This window comes from Oncorhynchus tshawytscha, linkage group LG07, assembly GCF_018296145.1.
Source record: "Oncorhynchus tshawytscha isolate Ot180627B linkage group LG07, Otsh_v2.0, whole genome shotgun sequence".
Classification (NCBI taxonomy): domain Eukaryota; kingdom Metazoa; phylum Chordata; class Actinopteri; order Salmoniformes; family Salmonidae; genus Oncorhynchus; species Oncorhynchus tshawytscha.
This window is the reverse complement of record NC_056435.1, coordinates 64,719,906-64,739,813: the sequence shown is the minus strand read 5'-3', so window position 1 is coordinate 64,739,813 and position 19,908 is coordinate 64,719,906. Positions and strand designations below refer to the sequence as shown.

Below are 19,908 nucleotides of genomic sequence, written 5' to 3'. Positions count from 1 at the left end.
AGTCATTTTTTTCCCCAAACGCTGATGGTCATGAGTTGCTTCTGAAAGCCCCTACAAATATGGCGGCTGCAATGGTTCAAAGCCTTCGTCGCACGGACACGCCTTCGTAGCTTTTACGCGTGCGCTAAATACATTTTTGTACCTCCCGTGCAATAGATGGCGGTAAAGAGTTCGCTTTGGTTTCTTGAAAAACACCCTGGCTCTTTAAAACAACAGTGTGGTTAGAAAAGAGGATAATGGTTTCTTTTGAATGCTAGAATATTCTGTAAAAAAAATACTCGGAAGTAATTTTCCAGCGCGCATTTAAATCAGCATTTGGATCATTTTAGCCTATTGAAATAATAAAAAGAATCAGACAATTACGTATAAGCCCAATTTGAGCATTGCACACTTCTGTAACAACCTCGTCAAAAGGGATCAAAAATAGTTGTCCTGGTCGCCGTCTCAAGCTTTTACCGTCCTCGTGGATCAATCACACTCCATCCAGCCAGATACCAGAAGGGCTGTTGCCAAATGGGTGCCCATCGAGGTGAGGGACGGAGGGACTGGCTTCAACAAGATGCTGTTGAACAGCCGCCCATACAAACTATGGTGAGCTCTGAGCATGCATTAAAATTGCAAAATTATTACCGTTACTAAGTGTGATTCCTACACAGTTAACGTTACATAACTATGTTACGAGAAACAATGTGAACAACTAAATGTGACATTTCGTAGATTGACCGCTCGAGCTCATTCCGATCGTGCCTGGAAGTGATTCGATGAGGTGGATCGATAGCGATTGTCGTTTTAACTATCAGCTAGTCGACAAGTTCAGCAAGTTATAGTTGTCATCAAAATGTATATCTAACTAACATTTCAAATGTCACTTAACATAGGGTAATGTGGAAAAGTAGTTGTCAACACACCCTAATTCATGTGATGGGAATGGGATGATGACTCAGGTGACATTCAATGACTCTGAGCATCCTTTGGCCTCTTCTTCCAGAATCCATGGAACATCATGATAAAGCACAGACAGGTCTACCGCCGGGGCAGACGCTCACAGATGACCATGAGGTAAGTTGACTCCCTGTTAAAGGGATAGTACACCAACAAAAACACATTTGAGTATTGTTAGTCTGCTTTTAAAGACATGCTCCTAAACTTTGGCAATTACTTTGTATTTTATTTAAACCTCCTGCTTTGAGCTGGATGTGTCAATGTGTAGTTCATACATGCATCATCTATGAGCAGAATTACTGTCTTACCTTAATTAGCCATGAAAGCCCAAGTTTTAAAAGCGACTGTTTTTCTGGAAGATGTACTGCAGTATTTTTCCCCCACATCGATTTCAACCAATGAGCAATCAGCCCCTCGCCATATGAGTGACAACTAGCAAGATGCACATGATGCACTAACAGCAGAGCGAGAGAGCGCACTGAAGTGGTGAACATAATGTGACAGTACGCAATTTTCGGGGAGCACAATCTCTACTTTTAGAACTACTACTACTGGCTAATAAGTAAACAAAGTACAGGAGAATCTCTTTGATACAAAACCAAATATTGTGTATGTGTAATATTGTCAAGTTAAGATAGAGCAGAAACTGTGATGACGATGTGTTTTGTTGAGTGACTTTCCAGACCGATTTTACAAAAGGTGTGCTATAGCTGGTAGTGTCATTGTGCATCTAGCTACACAGACCCTGTTATATCCATGGACCTCTTGCGAACAGTTCTACAGCCCAGCTTCAATGAGGACATTATGGGAGTCTTCAGAAAATACATGAAGGTGAGTCTGCTGTATATACATACATTTTTTTTTTGGGGGGGTGCTTATAAACTCAGCAAAAAAAGAAACGTCCTCACTGTCAACTGTGTTTATTTTCAGCAAACTTAACATGTTTAAATATTTATGAACATAACAAGATTCAAAAACTGAGACATAAACTGAACAAGTTCCACAGACGTGTGACTAACAGAAATGGATGAATGTTTCCCTGAACAAAGGGGGGAGGGGGTCAAAATCTAAAGTAACAGTCAGTATCTGGTGTGGCCACCAGCTGCATTAAGTACTGCAGTGCATCTCCTCCTCATGGACTGCACCAGATTTGCCAGTTCTTGCTGTGAGATGTTACCACCAAGGCACCTGCAAGTTCCCAAACATTTCTGAGGGGGAAAGGCTCCCCTTCAACCTACTCGTTCAAGGGTTTTTCTTTATCTTTACTACATTGTAGAGTAATAGTGAAGACATCAAAACGATGAAATAACACACATGGAATCATGTAGTAACCAAAAAAAGTGTTAAACAAATCAAAATAGATTTAGTAGCCACTCTTTTGCCTTGATGACAGCTTTGCACACTCTTGGTATTCTCTCAACCAGCTTCATGAGGAACGCTTTTCCAACATTCTTGAATGAGTTTCTGCTTTTCCTTCACTCTGTGGTCTGACTCATCCCAAACCATCTCAATTAGGTTGAGGTCTGGTGATTGTGGAGGCCAGGTCATCTGATGCAGCACTCCATCACTCTCCTTCTTGGTCAAATAGCCCTTACACAGCCTGGAGGTGGTGTTTTGGGTCATTGTCCTGTTGAAAAACAAATGATAGTCCCACTAAGCGCAAATCAGATGGGATGGCGTATCGCTGCAGAATGCTGTGGTAGACATGCTGGTTAAGTGTGCCTTGAATTCTAAATAAATCACTGACCGTGTCACCGGCAAAGCACCATCACACCTCCTCCTCCATGCTTCACGGTGGGAACAACACATGCGGAGGTCATCCTTTCCCCTCCTCTGCGTCTCACAAAGACACAGCGGTTGGAACAAAAAATCAACAATTTGGACAGATTTCCACCAGTCTAATGTCCATTGCTCATGTTCCTGGACCCAAGCAAGCCTCTTCTTCCTATTGGTGTCTTTTAGTATTGTTTTCTATGCAGCAGAGGTATCTCTGGGTCTTCCTTTCCTGTGGCGGTCCTCATGAGATCCAGTTTCATCATAGTGCTTGATGGTTTTTGTGACTGTGCTTGAAGAAACTTTCAAATTTCTTGACATTTTCCGGATTGACTGACGTTCATGTCTTAAAGTAATAACGGACTGTTGTTTCTCTTTGCTTATTTGAGCTGTTCTTGCCATAATATGGACTTAGCCCTATTTGGTAAAATACCATCTTCCATATAACACCCAGAGGTGGGACAAGTCATTGTTTTACAAGTCACAAGTAAGTCTCAAGTCTTTACCACTCAAGTCCCAAGTCAAACAGGCAAGTCCGAGTCAAGTCTCAAGTCCTAAACTTTGAGTTTTGAGTCCTAAACCAGTCATAATTATGCTCTTCACCAAATGTAATACCATTTCATATTTTTAACAAGTAATAGTCAGCATATTACATTTACGCAAATCATGAATGCTTTTAAAAATATCTATGCATTTATTACTTAGCAAATAAACTTTATATTTCCATGGAAATACATGGGTAGCCATGAAAGACCCCCCCCCCCCTCCAATAGTGATTGACTATCGAGGATCGCTATGGGGTGCAATCTGGCGATGTAGGCTTGTACACAATCTCCCATCCTTAACACACACACACTCTCTCTTTGTGTGGTTACGGTAGGCTAACATGTGTCAATGGTTTTAGGAACAGCAGGCAGGATTTAGGCTACCAACTGTCTAGCCAGTTGTAGCTCAATCTTGGGGGCAATGATCATGTTCCCGCACTGACTGACTGTGTGTCATTGATTTAACGTTACGTTAGCCTACATGCTACACTAGTAAACATATAAATTATATAGCTGTTGGCTATATTAGCCACGACTTACCGTTCTTTGTGCAGCTTCAAATGTCGAACAAAGTTGGAAATTGTTGCGCCTCCATCTGTAATTTTCTTCCCGTGTGTTTTGCAAGTTGCAATCAATTTTTTTGTTGATACAGCGTCGTCTTTATATCCGAAAATAATCATTGAGTATCTTTCCAATGCCTCATCTGAATTCACCGCCGATGTTCCTCTGCACTGCCACGCACAACTTTTGTGGACAGCTGGCACAATTTGATTGGCTGCTGTCCGATTCAAACTGTAGAGTTAATGCGCTGCACACTTTTTTTCATTAGCATAATTTTTTACATTTGGTCTTGAGGAGGGTTTCAAGTCAGGTCGAGTCATGAGGCTCAAGTACAAGTCAAGTCACGAGTCATTGGTGTTAAAGTCAAAGTCGAGTTGTAATTCATCATATTTGTGACTCGAGTCCACACCTCTGATACCACCCCTATCTTGTCGCAACACAACTGATTGGCTCAAACACATTAAGAAGGAAAGAAATAACGCAAATGAACTTTTAACAAGGCACACCTGTTAATTGAAATGCATTCCAGGTGACTACCTCATGAAACTGGTTGAGAGAATGCCAAGCGTGTGCAGAGCTGTCATGGCAAAGGGTGCCTATTTTAAAGAATCTCAAATAAAAAATGTATGTTGATTTGTTTAACACTTTTTTTGGTTACTACACGTTTCCATATGTGTATTATATATTTCCATATGTGTATTATATATTTCCATATGTTTTTCCATGTAACTATTTCATAGTTTTGATGTAGAAAATAGTAAACATAAAGAAAAACCCTTGAATGATTAGGTGTGTCCAAACGTTTGATTGGTACTGTACATACATATATACATACGTACAGTCAGGTCCATAATTATTGCCACCCTTGATCAAGATGAGGAAAAGAAGACTGTATAACATAAATAACGCAAATACTGAGATATCTGTGCTCCAAAAAATTGGGAAAATATATTATTTTATACTAACAAGGAATATATTTTGTTTGGAAAAGTAATAAACACATCTAAAAAGGATAGGAGTCGAAATTATTGACACCCCTGTTTACAATACTCTAGCACTCTCCTCATTTTTGCACCCGTGTTTTCAATACACCAGCACCCTCATTGTTGGCACCTCTGTTTTCAATACTTTAGCACCCTCCTCAGCCACCTGTTAGAGGTAACCAGGTTTTGGATCTAAAATGTCCTGGTACTTGGTAACGTTAATGATGCTGTTGTGACCTTAACAAAAGCCCAGTGGAAGTAAAATAACCCCATAACATACAAGACCCACCACCATATTTTACCGTAAGTATGAGGTACTTTTCTGCGTATGCTTCCAAACCCAAACTCATAGCACCGATTCCAGTCCAAGCACCAATGCCTTTTATCAAACTCCAGGCAGTGCTATGGTCAAATTACATGAAAATAGAGCTCTCCGCAGTCCATAAGTACAGACGAAGGAGATCAAGAATGTGGAAAGATTCTGTATGGAGGAATGGTCAATAATCCCTTCTAATGTGCTCTCTAATCTCATAAAACAAAAAAGCCTCCGTGTTGTTACCCTCAAACGGGTAAAGGTGCTGGAGTACTGAAAACAGGGGTGGCAAACTTTTTTTCTTTCTTTGCGACAGTTTTTCGAGAAAGCAGCCAGCAACGTGAAGGAGAACTTCGAAGAGGACATCCAGACCGAGCAGCTGATCCGAGAAGCCTGCAGAAACTGCTTGGAAAATGTAAGATGCCAACTAAATGTGTTTCAAGAAGTGTCAGTGTTTAGATTCTGTGGTTAATGCACAGAGACATCTATGAGTAATGTTCCTGTCCATGGTCAGGCCAAACAGCTCTTCTCAGATGGGGAGAAATCGGCAGTGGCAAGACCCGGCCCTGAGCCTCCAGTCAAGGTAAAGGAAGATTATTTTTTTTTTAGTGAAAATCACGATGGCTCTTTCTCAATCCATCATTCATCAATTCCTCACATTCCTCTTTCTTTACCTCAAAGTGCATTGGCGGGGAGGTTAGGAACCTTGGCCCTTTTCCTCCTATACGGTTGAGAAGGAGGCGAGGAGGTAGGATGTGAGATGTATTGCAGAAACACTCATCTAGAATGAGTCCAAGTCTCATAACTTAAACGTAGTTGTCATCATAAGTGAAGTTGCAGATTTTAAGTGAACATGACACTGAATTACGCTTCCAAAAAGGGATGTTGTGGCGCAACGGTCTAAGGCATTGCATCTCATCTCAGCCCAGGCTGTATCACAACCTGCCGTGATTGGGAGTCCCATAGGGCGGCGCACAATTGGCCCAGTGTCGTCCGGGTTTTAGCCGTCTTTGTAAAAATAATTTGTTCTTAACTGACTTGCCTAGTTAAAAAAAGGTCAAATAAAAAAGTGAGGATGCCGGCTGGAAGTATGAATGAGTGTTTTCCTCATCGCATTAGTCTTATTGCCTCCACATCTTGAATGAAGTTTTTGGCGGGAAAATAAGGATATAATGCTATCGCTGTCTCTTCCACTTCAGCGACAATATCTCTTTTCTTGCAGCGGGTGAAGCTGGAGGATGAGTCCAGTCAAAGATCCAGCCCTGTTCCAAAGAAGGTAAACTAGTCTGCCCTTGTAGAATAAACCTTCATCAAAAAATAAAAAACCCTAAACGCAGAATAACTGACAATATGGCAATGTCTTTCTCCCAGCGGAAAGGGCGCATGACAGCTCCTGTCGGGTCCACTTTCAAGCCTACTATGTATAGTAATGTGTGAGTATGCACTTCTGTTCGACAACACGTGTTTTTACCTTGCTGTCAGTGAGCAGTTGTTTTCATTGTCAAAACCTACATGTAAAATCACTGCTGCATGAATGCTCAAACTCTAATTCACATGCAAGTGATGCTACTTAGTCTAGTTAAATAAAGGTGAAATACAACTTCGTCATCGCATATTTCTTCAATGGAAATCTAGATTAACGTGAATATTCAAACTTGTATGATGTAAAATGCTGTGATCCATATGCATGTTCTGTAGGCCTAAGCCCAAGACATCGGAGTCCGTAAAGCGTGAGGGACCTAAGGTAAGAGTTTATGTTATTGCTTCTATTAATTAGTTATATGGTAATGGCTGACTGCAATAGTCATTTATCAATTATACCATATACTTCTAACAAGTTTCCCTTATGCATTCTAGCATCTTTAAAGATCACAAACTGTCCTTTTTGGGTGAATAGTAATTAGACTTTTTTTTTTTTTTTTTTTTTTTTTTTTTTTTTACATTCTGTTCCATGGATTTGAGTATGATACATTTTCCCTATAAAATACAATGTTTTCACATTCTACAGTGGGACTCTTCCAGACTGAATGAAGGGAGCACATTTGTTCTTGGGTCCAGAGCAAATAAGTAAGTGGAAATTAGAAGTTGAGTATTAACAATGTTTCATAATGACTCACACGCACAAAAAAAAAAAGAGAATTAAATTGAGTTACATGGGAGCGTGGTCCACCAACTGTCTTGGTCTTCGTTGTTTTTACCTTATGTTCCTAATGAAACCTGAAATCCCTGTTTAATTGTAGGGCTTTAGGAATGGGTGGCACCAGAGGAAGGATTTACATCAAACATGCTGACCTCTTCAAGGTAACTCTCTCAATTCAATTTAAGAGCTTTATTGGAATGGGAAACATATGTTAACATTGCCAAAGCAAGTGAAGTAGATAATAAACAAAAGTGAAATAAACAAAAATGAACAGTAAACATTACACCCACAAAAGTTTCAAAATAAAAAACTTTGCAGATATCATGTTATGCACAAATAGTTAAAGTACAAAAGGGAAAATAAATCAACATAAATATGGGTTCTAGTTTGCTCAGTTTTGTTGTTATTTCTTTCCAATATGTCAAGTGATTTTCTTTTTGTTTTCTCATGTTTTGGTTGGGTTTAATTGTGTCGCTCGCTCTCGCTCGCTCTCTCTCGCTCTCTCTCGCTCTCTCGCTCTCTCTCGCTCTCGCTCTCTCTCTCTTGCTCTCTCTTGCTCTCTCTTGCTCTCTCCGTCAGGCAATAATAAATGCAGGATGTACATGTGGTTGTATATCAAACAGTTGTAAAATAAATGAATTTGCTCTGCATCATCTGGAATGTTTAATAAGCACTACATGCAGAATCCAAATCGATATACGCTATATATGCAAAAGTATGTGGACAACCCTTCAAAATACTGGATTCGGCTATTTCAGCCATACCTGTTGCCATGCAATCTCCACAGATAAACATTGGCAGTATAATGGCCTTACTGAAGAGCTCAGTGACTTTCAACGTGGCACTGTCATAGGATGCTACCTTTCCGACTCTGGAGCAGTGGAAACGCGTTCTCTGGAGTTATGAATCACGCTTCACCATCTGTCAGTTCGACAGACAAATCTGGGTTTGGCAGATGCCAGGAGAACGCTACCTGCCTGACTGCATAGTGCCAACTGTCAAGTTTGGTGGAAGAGGAATAATGGTCTGGGGATGTTTTTCATGGTTCGGGCTAGGCCCCTTAGGTCCAGTAAAGGGAAATCTTAATGCTACAGCATACAATGACATCCTAGACGATTCTGTGCTTCCAACTTTGTGGCAACAGTTTGGGGAAGGCCCTTTCCTGTTTCAGCATGACAATGTCCCCGTGCACAAAGCAAGGTCAATACAGAAATTGTTTGTCGAGATCGGTGTGGACGAACTTGACTGGCTTGCACAGAGCCCTGACCTCAACCCCATCGAACACCTTTGGAATGAATTGGTACGCCGACTGCCGGCCAGGCCTAATCGCCCAACCTCACGAATGTTCTTGTAGTTGAATGGAAGCAAGTCCCCGCAGCAATGTTCCAACGTCTAGTGGAAAGCCCAAAATTTGGAAACACTTGAATTTGAAATGAAGGTTCTGGTGGCTCTGATGGTTTAGAGGGCAGGGTAAACCCCAAGAAATACACAGCCATTCTGTGAGATCAGCTATGGTGAATAATTTATATTCTGATTGGAGTGGTCTCTTCCAGGGGCACGAGTGGTCAAGGAATTGTTTGATGAGCATAAAAAAAATCTAAACCATATACCCTGGCCGTCTGTCACCAGATGTCAACCCAACTGAACACTTTATGGAAGATTCTGGAGCGTTTTCCACTACCTTCAACGAAACAGTAAATGATGGAATATCTTGTGGAAGAATGATGTCGCATCCCTCCAATAGAGTTCTAGACACTTGTAGCATCTTTGCCACGGTGCATTGAAGCTGTTCTGGCTCAACATCATATTAAGACACTTCATGTTGGTGTTTCCTTTATTTGGCATTTACCTGTAGGTGGAAGTAATGTTTTATCTTATGGTTACACAACAAGCTGTAGATTTAGAAGTACGCAATATTTGTTTAAATAAATTGTATTTCACGTGTACATTGGTAGCTAATAACTGAATTAAAGGAGCACATAGAATTGAATCAAAAAAGTCTAAAGTAAATGTGGAACCGGAGTGGCCATGTGCTTTGACGTTTTTTTTCACTGTCTGCTATATTATGCTAACCAACTTGTGAGTGAGACGACCATCCCCTCTCCCCTACCATAAACCATTACAAAGCTTACAGCCAAGTAATAAAGTTCTGTGTGTGTTTTCAGTATGCTGCCGATGCCCAGGACAAACACTGGTTGGCAGAGAGACAGCATATGAGAGCTACAGGTGGAAAGATGGTAAGAGCTCTTTTTCCAACTCTAGCCTGGTCGCAGATCTTGCTTTAGCCAACTCTGCATGAAAACTAACATGACAGAGGAGTTTGGCTAAAGCAAGATCTGCAGAAACCGATCTTTTGTGGGCGACCTGACCAAATTCACATAGAAATGTGAGTTATAGATCCGTCATTCTCATTGAAAGCAAGTCTAAGCGGTCATTTCTATGCTTCCCGTCCTTAAGTTTAGCTTTTGTGTCTTTTTACTTTCAGTTTTGTACACATCAGCTTCATACAGCTATAGGGTGTTCGCCCATAACATTATTATTTCAATGTAAAAAAAAAGAATACATCATTTCAATATAGAATTGCATTAAAAAAAACAATAGTCCAGACCCTATGTCTCTACCATATATGGTTCACAAGTTAGACTATCTACTCAGATAATTTAGCATGATTAGAGTGAAAGTGGTCGCTGGTCAATAGAACCTTGTTAATGCTCCGCGGGCAGAATGGCTCTAACGTCAACTGACAAGCTAGCTAGTGGCTACAGGTTCCTGTGTGACACAAATTGGGTTTTTCTAAGTGAAGTCTACCTTCTTATTTAATCAACACTGTTAAGTACTAGCGTATTAAAGTTATAATACAAACCCGGGATCAAACCCGGGTCTCTAGTGACACCGCAAACACTGCGATGCAGTGCCTTAGACCACTGCGCCACTCGGTCTGGAGGCCTCTAAGGTTATAATATTTAGAGACCAATCTAATGATTAGTCGAATCTGATTCATAATGGCATAGGGCAAAGAACTACGTTTAGACATTAATTTAGTAGCACCCTCTTGAAACCCTCTTGACCCTTATTTCACTACATCCGAGAGCAAAAAAAACAAAAAAAAACATCCTAGAGCAGTGAGTGAATGCCCATCAGCTTAAAATACAATCTTTTTGATTTTTGAAAAGATTGTAATATGATCCTTTACACTATAAATTGCTTGTTTTATTACAAACTGAAATTATAGAATTTGAACAACCAGGTAATGGAGGAGAGATTTCTACATATTTGCACCTTTTTAAAAACTAGTATGTTCTGCTAAATCTATGAACTAATGTAAGCTAATCTAACATGATCTAAACATTTTATAATTTTATAGGCCTATCTCCTTATTGAAGAGGATGTCCAGGACCTTTCTCTGAGTAATGATTACAAGTAAGGAAGATGTTTTGTTGGCCCCCATTTTACTCAACAAGTGTCAATTCATCTGTCATTGAATGGAGTATCTTCGATGGATATTCACTTCTTAAACCAGGCATGCCTAGCCTGGTCACCCCAGATAAATTGGCTGTAGCCTTCAGCTCAAATAGATCTGGGACGACCAGGCTAAAATCAAGCCTAAAGGGGGTTACACAGTTTTCAGGGTGAGATTAAGATTCTGTTGTTTTTTTGTGTTTTTTTTAAAGAGATTGCCCTGACCTGAAAATGACGCCAGTTGAGTTGAAGCCTTTCACAGTTCCCGGGTGGATGATTGAGAAGATGCAGAAGGCCATGGAGGTCCAGAGTTCAGGGAAGGAGTAGAGTCCTAGTCTACCTTGGCAAATGGCACCCTATTTCCTAGCCTATATAATACATTACTGCTGACCAGAGCCCTGTTGGCCCTGGACATAGGTAGTGTGCTAAAGGGAATAGGGTGCCATTTTGTGGGCGGCAGGTAGCCTAGCAGTTAAAAGCAATGGGCCAGTAACCAAAAGGTCACTGGTTTGAATTCCTGAGCCGACTAGGTGAGAAATCTGTCAATGTGCCCTTGAGCAAGACACTTAACCCTAATTGCTTCTGTAAGAGTCTGCTAAATGACTCAAATGTAAAATGTCAATTTCTGATACAGCCGTAGAAAACCACGGAAATAATGAATATATCAATCGTATCAAATCACGAGACACTGTACAAAAGTGCCAATGTCTTTTTTGCCCATGTGGCTTTGGATCTCATTGTATACCATTACAGATTTGTATTTTTTATGTTTATTTTTATTTTTATAGATATATATAATAAATGTAACTTTTATTTAACTAGCCAAGTCAGTAATTGATCAGTTCTATTTGATGAAGAAATGCCCCCCCCCCTCCTTTTTTTTCTTAATTAAAAAAACCAAACACTCCTTACAGTACTCTGATGGTTAAAAGGGGCTCTTTGGCAGCCTATGGCCCCTTGGTAATAGAATGGTTCTTGGGGCCATTCTTGGTGCCTCCGCCCACATTTCAATAAAGAGTTACTGTTCTTGTAAAATCAGTCATTTTGTTTTCCCATCTTCAACTGTATTCTCAATTTTATATTATAATATGTTTCTACAATGTCAGGTGCTTTTCCCATCTTCAACTGTATTCTCAATTTTATATTGTAATATGTTTCTACAATGTCAGGTTCTTTTATGTCATTGTACTTCATGGCACATAGACCATGATGAGCTTTTAGACCATATACTTTTTTTCTAGTGAAGATATGAATCAACCTTACTCGCTTAGAAATAAAGGTTTTGATTTGTCTATGTCTGATTTATTCAGTATGTTTGTCAGAACGTTTATTTTATCTACAGCCGTGCTATTCAAATATCCATTGTATGTCTGTCTACCTTTTTATATGGTTTATTGCGTTAAAATATTGCGTTAAAATATTGAAGCAAATGTGTGAGATATTTTAATGTACACAATAGTGGAGGTAAATATATATTATTGAGACATGTTCACATTTTAAAATTGACTACAAAAATGTGCTTTTTGGCCTCAATTTAAGGTTAGGGGTAGAAACACGGCTAGCGGTGTTAGTATGGTTAAGGTTTTAAGAATATACATTGTAGAAATGGGCGTGGTTTAGCCATAATTATGACTGGCCGACCGACTATTGCTCATGCCGCGTTTAAGTGGTTGTTGGAACTATGAAACTCCAAAAATAAAAAGTCAACTTGCTAACTGGTTGTCGTTACACACGTGCCGCTTTCAACGATTCAGCAAATCGGACATTGCCGAATTTCCTAGTTCCGACTAGCATGTGAACGCGAGTTTGTGTTTAGTGCGACCGTACAACCATCGGCAAATCTGTCTCTTCCGAATGATATTTCACCCAATGACATCGAAGTGTTTTGTAAAGTGCAGTCTTCTCAATGGTTGCTACAGCGTTGCTTTGTTTTAAACCTGAAGTTGCGATTGGTCATATTTGTAAATGGGGCGGTGACACCGATTTGATAAAGGCCGTTTAAACGGGTGGGCGGGTACCGACACAATTTGAAAAACTCAGTAGCAGAAGAATAGAGTCGGTGGACAGAACCGACACACCAGGCAAGTATGGCGACGTTTTATTATTCATTCAGAAGTATAGTATAGGATAGGCAGTACTGGTTATTCAACAAACAAACAATACTTTAGCTTGGCTGGAAAGTACACTGCAGCATTAATAACGCTAACGAGACGACACTCGGCTAACTGCGTCGTTAACTAAGCTAACGTTAGCTTGCTATGCTAACATGATTAGCAAATATACCCATTTGTGTTATTGGCTTGTGTGAATTCGACAGTTTGTTTAGGTCATAGGATCTCTGTGCTAGTCAATGCAAACCTAACTAACTTACTGTTAATTAGCCAAGGCAACTTCAAATAAAATGTTTGCTAGCTAACTACTGTAACTTGTTTAGCTACCGTCATGACGACACCCCTGTTGGTTAGTGGCTTGCTATAGCACGAAGCAAAATGCCAGATACGACGTGCATTTGAGTGTTTCAAGTAACGTGTACTTTTTTGTTTGTTGCCTTCTATTTTGCTAACTACTTACCGTCCTCTCGAATTATGTTATTCCAATAAGTTACAAGTATGGCCTCTCAAAATATGGACCCTGCAGCTTCCTCATCCACAGCCGCTCTGAAAGGCAATGAGACCGGTGGGAGTGCCGCAAAGGGCTCAGTCACTAAAAGGTTTGTGACATTTGTTACCGTCATGTACATTTTACTCATTTAGCAGAAGCTCTTACCCAGAGAGACTTAGTTAGTGCATTCCTCTTAAGATGCCCAGGTGGGACAACCATCTGTCAAAGTAATTTGTTCCTCAAAGTAGCGATCAGCAAAGTCAGGAGGGGGTCAAGTGCGAATGTTTGTTCACAAAAGGCTCTTTGTGTTGAGGTGCAGTGCAATTATTTATGATAACCCTACATCTTCAAAAGAAAGTCTTTCTGGAAACTGGGCATAGCTTCAAGGGGACGCTGGTTACACCATTGGGATGCCAGGACATGATCTTTCAATGGTCTCAACGGGAGCTGTCCTCCACTAGTGGTTGTGGGGCAGAAGTGAGAGAACGGAGTACATTTGTCGTTTAACAGATGCTCTTATACAGAGCGACATAGAGGAGCAATTATGGTTAAGTGCCTTCCTCAATGGCATGTCGACATATTTATTTAACCTAGTTGTCTCTGTAATCAAACCGCAACTTTTGGTGACTGCCCCAACACACTTAAACGCTAGGCTACTGCGAATACTCTAGATTTATTCCCAGCTTACTTTTATACTAAGGCTGGGTCTTAACAAATGGTCCTAGAAAAATTGCCATTTAGCTGCTAAGTGAACCAAAAAGTATTGTTCTGTAACAGCCTACATGTTAGTGGATTTTTAAGATGGGGGATTAGTACTACTTACATTGGGATATGGGCTAGTCATTGCACAAAGTTTGGGCACATTTTAAATGTCTTTTTTTTTTTTACTCCCTAGACTTCAACAAGAGCTGATGACACTAATGGTAAGTGTTGTGTAGGGCTATGTCCTAATCACAATTGGAGATGTCAATTGATCTATTTGGAAAGCAACTATTTTAGATCTGAAGGTTATTTCTTGCACATGTCATATAGATGTCTGGACATAAGGGGATCTCGGCTTTCCCAGAATCTGACAACCTTTTTAAGTGGATCGGAACGATAGACGGTGCTCAGGGAACAGTAAGTGAAGTTTTTTTTTTATACTCCACCATGAAAAGTGGATCGTTGGCATGGGCTCTGATTGTAAGACCAGTAATGTGTAGATGGTGTGTAACCCTGCCAGATGAACATGGGTAAAGGTGTTGGCATGCTTCGGCTAGGTGAACAGACCGCTTGTGCTTGCGTATTCCCTTAAAAGACCGTTGCTTGAAAAACAATAAAAGTTTGTTGAACTTGAGATGCCGTAGCCACTCCCTCAAAATATAATTAACGTAAGATGACTCAATAAATCTGTCATTAGTTACAATTTTTGCTGAGGAGATCTTGGTCACAAAATTTTAAGTCAAACTACGGGTGTGTTCGTAAATTCAATCTGAAGTGCCAGAGTGGACGCTCTGGCTGAGGAGTAGTGTTGATCCGAGCGTTCTGACATCAACGGCAGTCAAGCACCCAAGCTAACTGGCTAATGTTGGCTAGCTACTTCCAGACACAAATGAGAGTGCCTCACTGACTATTTTACTTGCCCTAGCAGAGCTGATTATCCAGAGCTTTGGTGACTGACTGCTGCTGGCAACAATTTAATTACGCTTTGTTGCTGATGTTTACTGACAGTTATTCTGTGCCCTGGCACACTCCGATGAGACTGTTCTGAATGGGGAGTAGATAGCCAAAGTGAATTTACGAAATAAGATGTTTGGTGTAGTCCCAAGCGGCGCAGTGCTGGAGACCCATGAGGCACCGCGCAATTGGCCCAGTTTCGTCTGGGTTATGGGAGGGTTTGGTTGGCTTGGATGTCCTTGTCCCATCGCGCTCTAGCGACTTCTTGTGGTGGCCGGGCGCATGCACGCTGACTTCGGTCAACAGCTGTATGGCGTTTCCTCCGTCACATTGTTCATCTGGCTTCCAGTTTAAGCGAGCAGTGTGTCAAGAAGCAATGGCTTTTTTTTTGTCTCTTGTTGAAAGACCACAAACAATTACCTACTTTTGACCAATCACCGACGAAGGGGCGTGGGCTTTGGCTTGCCTCTGGACAGAAATGTGTGTGCATGAACAGCCAAACTCTTTCCGGCGACCAAAAGGTCGTCAGAATATATGCATGAACTGTTTCAGATAGGCGTTATACGGATGCCTTAACAAGATCTACATGCCTTCCGTCAACATTCAAATGCTCGCCTTGATTAGCTTTTGTGCAGTTAAAAAAAAAAAGTATATTAAAGAATGTCAGCCTTCTTCCTTCTCTTAGGTTTACGAAGGCCTGAGGTACAAGCTGTCGCTGGAATTCCCTAGTGGCTACCCTTACAAAGCCCCACGCGTGAAGTTCATCACATCGTGTTTCCACCCCAATGTTGACGATCAGGGATTCATCTGTCTGGATATCTTGAAAGACAAATGGTCAGCTCTGTACGATGTGCGTTCCATCCTACTGTCCATCCAGAGTTTATTAGGAGGTGAGGTGTCTTTTTTTTATTTGGCGTCTGTCGCCCAACCATTTTCATAAGGGGGTCTGATCAGATTTATCAATACACCGAGATCAAATCGCTTACATTTTTTAGGTTTTGTGCCACTGTCAAATTTTTGCTAACCTTGTACCAAAATCTGTTTTGTCCAGAGCCCAACAATGAGAGTCCCTTGAACACTGCTGCTGCTGAGCTTTGGCATAACCAGGAAGGTTAGTAGATGGACAATGTCTGTTACAATAGGACCCACACATTTTGACCAGGGCCCATAGGTAATTTGTTATGCACCTTATAAATATTAGTGTCATGAATTAAACAGTTTTGTTAAACTTGTACGGTATTGAACAAAGGTCTTTCTTACAGCATTCAAAGCCCATTTAAACTCTACCTACAAGAACTGACCCAAGATCCTACAATCCTGCCATGTGTTCTAGTTTTAAGTATCTTTCTTCTGATTATGTAAATACTGGGTATGTCTGTACAATATTTTTATGTTTGTATAAACTTTATGTGAATAAAGTGTAATCGTGGCTTTGTTGGTTATTTTCCAATCAACATTTGACTTTATTTAGTTTGCATAATACATTTTCAAGCAATCAATACAACGTTCATTCTAACATGCTGACCACACCGGCCCTGTTACAAAATACATGTTCAATAATTTTACCCAAACTGCTCGCGTGTGTCTCTGTAGCCAGGCGCTAAAATACAACTTCTATTTGTGTCACAAGACCATCTTGTCATTGGTTTTTGGGAGTATTTACCCACGTGGGTGATTGAAAGCTGAATTTAGGTCCACACTCTCAAGTCCAGTTGGTGATGGTAATGCACCTTAAGGTTGGTTGCCAAATGGCATATGAAGGAGATAAAAATAACGCAATTTTTATATCCCAGGACCATTTAGCGAGCTAAATGTCCGTGACTGTTTAGACTGACTATTTTGCTATTTCAACCTACTTGTGTGGCTGGATGTACCCACCTGGTGTAGTCAGCATATTACAAAATGAATCGATAACCTAGGTTATTGCTATACAAGGTCTTTAACATACAAATCTATCCTTTTATCAAGGAGATCTTTATAGTTGATCATACCTTACAGCATGTGTTAGTTCTTTGACTGCATCTAAAGATGTTTAACGTTCATAATTTTCATTAGTAAATAGAAATGACTTGTGCATGTAAAAACCTAATTTATGCTATGTGTACGCAACACGACGCTATGCAAAATGCTGGTCCTTTGTACTGTCGTTTTAAAATTGCAGGACAACACATTTTAGTTTTTACACAGCTACTTGTAGTTATTGCACAGTGTATGTACAGTATGAATGAGGCTTTATTCAAAGTTTTACTGACCATTAACAGTTTGAGTACACCCCAGTCTTCAGGTCGATAGACAAAACATACACCATAACTTACAGTTTAGAGGTTGACAACACCCAGACATCTGGTCATCTTGGGACACCACCATCATCTCTTCTAGAGTCTCATCTTGATCGTGTGCAGCGTCCTGAGACTGAGTGGCTTCCACCCAGGCCTCTTGGGTAGCCTCCACTGCCCAGAAAGGAATGCTGACTTTCTGGAGCATCTCCTTGACCAGGACGTCAATCTGGGTGATGTGCGTCTTTAGGTCAGGGTTTTGCTCCACCTCTACTGCTAGCCACGGGGTTTGGACTGAAGCTGCTCGGGCAGACACCCCAGTGACCCCATCTGTAGCTCCTGTGTTCACCAGGGTCCGGCGGTCATTTCTCTGTTTCAAAGGGAAGCGGTCTATTAAGTCACTGGCTTTGTGCAAGTCCTGTTGGAGGTTCTCTAGCCCAGTGAGGAAAAGAACCCACAGTCTCTGCACCTGTAATCGATCCTCTTGTCCAGGTTCAGTTGACCTCTCTGTCAATAGAGGGACCAGGCGTCTGTGCAACCCTGGATCATGAGACGACGCACAATTATTCACAGTAGAATTTGTGTATGATTTACACTCAATACAAAGTACTTGTGATTTTGAAAAGACAGTGCTGTCAACAATTTTGATTTTTTTTTAAGACACCAATTGGCTGAGAGAATGTTGCACTTAAAGATTTGACTTGAATTTGAATGGAAGGGGTCAGATCACAGTCCCCTTTTGTTTGTAGAACCCCATTAAATGATAGAATAAGAAAGGGTCAGATCTTGAGGTTCATGTTACATTCAACAGCATTATAGTGGCCTTACCTGTGCAGATTCTATGAGCCAGTGCTCTGGTCTCGTCCATCTCCTCTCTCAGAAAGCTGCCATCTGAGTTACTTCCGATAGAGATGGCCATCTGTTGGAAACAGGCAGTCACCTTGCACAGGGCTTCCAGGGCACGCTCACACTCTGTGACCTGCCGTTTCCTGGCCTGAATCTCATCCACTGATCTCCGCCACCGATTCATCTGAACCTTGCAAGAGAGAGCTAAATTACCGATTACAATTTTGGACAGCCTAGGTACCTTTTTATTTAGGTAACATTACATTTAGAAAGTAACTAACCCAGCCCTGCCACTCTGACCTTAATGTCACACTCCAGTCTCCTTTTCACCTCGTTTAACTGAATTACCTAACAAAAGGCACATCTCAATAGGTGGTCCGGGTATGTCATGACAGCACAAGTTGTGTGGGTGGTGGTGGTTTTTGTTCTCTATTGCTTTTCAAGCAAGGGGGGAGGCCGTCGACATCACCGATTACCATCAGACCAAGTCCTTGAATTCCATACTCTTTGACGTTTGCTTTTGTGTCAGAAAAAAATAACTATTTTGCCCAAAACATATTTTTGACCCTTTTGTGTGTGTGCTTTACTGTATTTGGGATATCGCTTCAACAGTAAAAGTACAAAAATCACTGGTTGACGTCTTTAAGCTCATCAAGCAATAACCTTGTCATGGCCCTTGTGATGGAATTAATACGTTTCTTCACACAGTCTCACTAAACCAGGTAAATGGACTGGTATTATAAAACCAATATAGACCTGAGTATTGATAATGTAATCTCTGATGATTGGCATATAATTTTCACTGTAAAAATATAAAGTTGTATTTGATTTATATTGTCTCCCTTTTTATATTCCAATAAACATTTATACTTAACATTACTATCAGTAGTCTATATTGTGCCACTAACTCCACCAAATATTACAATGACCACATATGAAACACAAAATAAAGGAATTAGGAATCAAGAGTTATTAGCTACTTCGCAACTTATTCATTACCAAATAATCAAGCTAGATTAAGAACCCACCTCTGTTTTGAAGTCTCCTCAGGGTCTCATGCTTTCTTATAGCCTACGGCCAAGTTGACAACCTTCGACACGACTGAAAACAACTGAGCAACTTCAGGGTGAGCCCTCAGTATTGGGCTCCTCCTCCACATCCCCCCTGCTTACTGTTTCCTTACTGGCACTGGCAGGAACTGGTCTTCAGGGAGACACTATTCAATTAGGCCAACCCTAGCAGCTGAGGCCCATGGAACCATCTGTGTCCTTGGCTCTTCTTCCATAAATAAAAGTCGTTTACGTCAACACATTTTGACAAATCATATTCCCTAATCATATCTAAAGATGTGTTTTTGAATGCTTTTTATTGTTGAGGTGGCAGGTAGCCTAGCGGTTAGAAAGGCCAGCCAGCAACTGGAGGGTTGCTAGTTTGGGCTCCCGAGTGGCACAGGGGTCTAAGGTACTGCATCTCGGTGCTTGAGGCGTCACTACAGACACCACATCAAATCCAGGCTGTATCACAACCAGCCGTGATTGGGAGTCCCATAGGGCAGTGCACAATTGGCCCAGCATCGTCCGGGTTTTGCCGGTGTAGGCTGTCATTATAAATAAGAATTTGTTCTTAACTGACTTGCCAAGTTAAATAAAGGCAAACAAAAAATGGTGGACATGATCTAATAGACTGGGAGTGTTACCATTAGACACAGGTTCTGCACAAATTGTGTGGTTCTATCATATTCATATTGTGGTTGATTAATGCTATTTCTAAGTTCTAGTGCTAGGTAAGGTTTCTTATAATTAGCATCATTTGA

At 40.8% G+C, this 19,908-nt stretch overlaps 3 protein-coding genes across 5 annotated transcripts; 2 read left to right on the top strand and 1 right to left on the bottom strand.

Annotated features, from left to right (window-relative positions):
* Positions 1 to 188: 188 nt before the first annotated feature.
* On the top strand, positions 189 to 12,010 carry LOC112255036 (deoxynucleotidyltransferase terminal-interacting protein 1). Its single transcript, XM_024428078.2, has 13 exons — positions 189 to 591; positions 989 to 1,059; positions 1,677 to 1,773; positions 5,434 to 5,532; positions 5,632 to 5,700; positions 6,340 to 6,393; positions 6,489 to 6,550; positions 6,816 to 6,861; positions 7,126 to 7,184; positions 7,358 to 7,418; positions 9,423 to 9,494; positions 10,622 to 10,677; positions 10,929 to 12,010. Exons 1-13 carry the CDS (start codon positions 514 to 516, stop codon positions 11,041 to 11,043), a joined length of 939 nt encoding a protein of 312 aa, XP_024283846.1. The 5' UTR covers positions 189 to 513; the 3' UTR covers positions 11,044 to 12,010.
* A 640-nt stretch (positions 12,011 to 12,650) lies between these two features.
* Positions 12,651 to 16,403, top strand: ube2c (ubiquitin-conjugating enzyme E2C). 2 transcript variants are annotated; one of them, XM_024428082.2, is made up of 7 exons: positions 12,651 to 12,797; positions 13,318 to 13,426; positions 14,213 to 14,240; positions 14,350 to 14,436; positions 15,659 to 15,863; positions 16,025 to 16,084; positions 16,236 to 16,403. In XM_024428082.2, the coding sequence occupies exons 2-7, from the start codon at positions 13,326 to 13,328 to the stop codon at positions 16,271 to 16,273; spliced, it is 519 nt and encodes a 172-aa protein (XP_024283850.1). In that variant the 5' UTR covers positions 12,651 to 12,797; positions 13,318 to 13,325; the 3' UTR covers positions 16,274 to 16,403. The 2 variants fall into 2 exon arrangements, with proteins under 2 accessions (XP_024283850.1, XP_024283851.1); XM_024428083.2 differs by having other exon boundaries at positions 12,710 to 12,801.
* Positions 16,404 to 16,420: 17 nt separating this feature from the next.
* Positions 16,421 to 19,220, bottom strand: zgc:109913 (regulator of G-protein signaling 9-binding protein). 2 transcript variants are annotated; one of them, XM_024428079.2, is made up of 3 exons: positions 19,124 to 19,220; positions 18,078 to 18,285; positions 16,421 to 17,789 (listed from the first exon to the last, which is right to left on the bottom strand). In XM_024428079.2, the coding sequence occupies exons 2-3, from the start codon at positions 18,277 to 18,279 to the stop codon at positions 17,254 to 17,256; spliced, it is 738 nt and encodes a 245-aa protein (XP_024283847.1). In that variant the 5' UTR covers positions 18,280 to 18,285; positions 19,124 to 19,220; the 3' UTR covers positions 16,421 to 17,253. The 2 variants fall into 2 exon arrangements, with proteins under 2 accessions (XP_024283847.1, XP_024283848.1); XM_024428080.2 differs by having other exon boundaries at positions 18,078 to 18,279.
* Between the last annotated feature and the right edge of the window lie 688 nt (positions 19,221 to 19,908).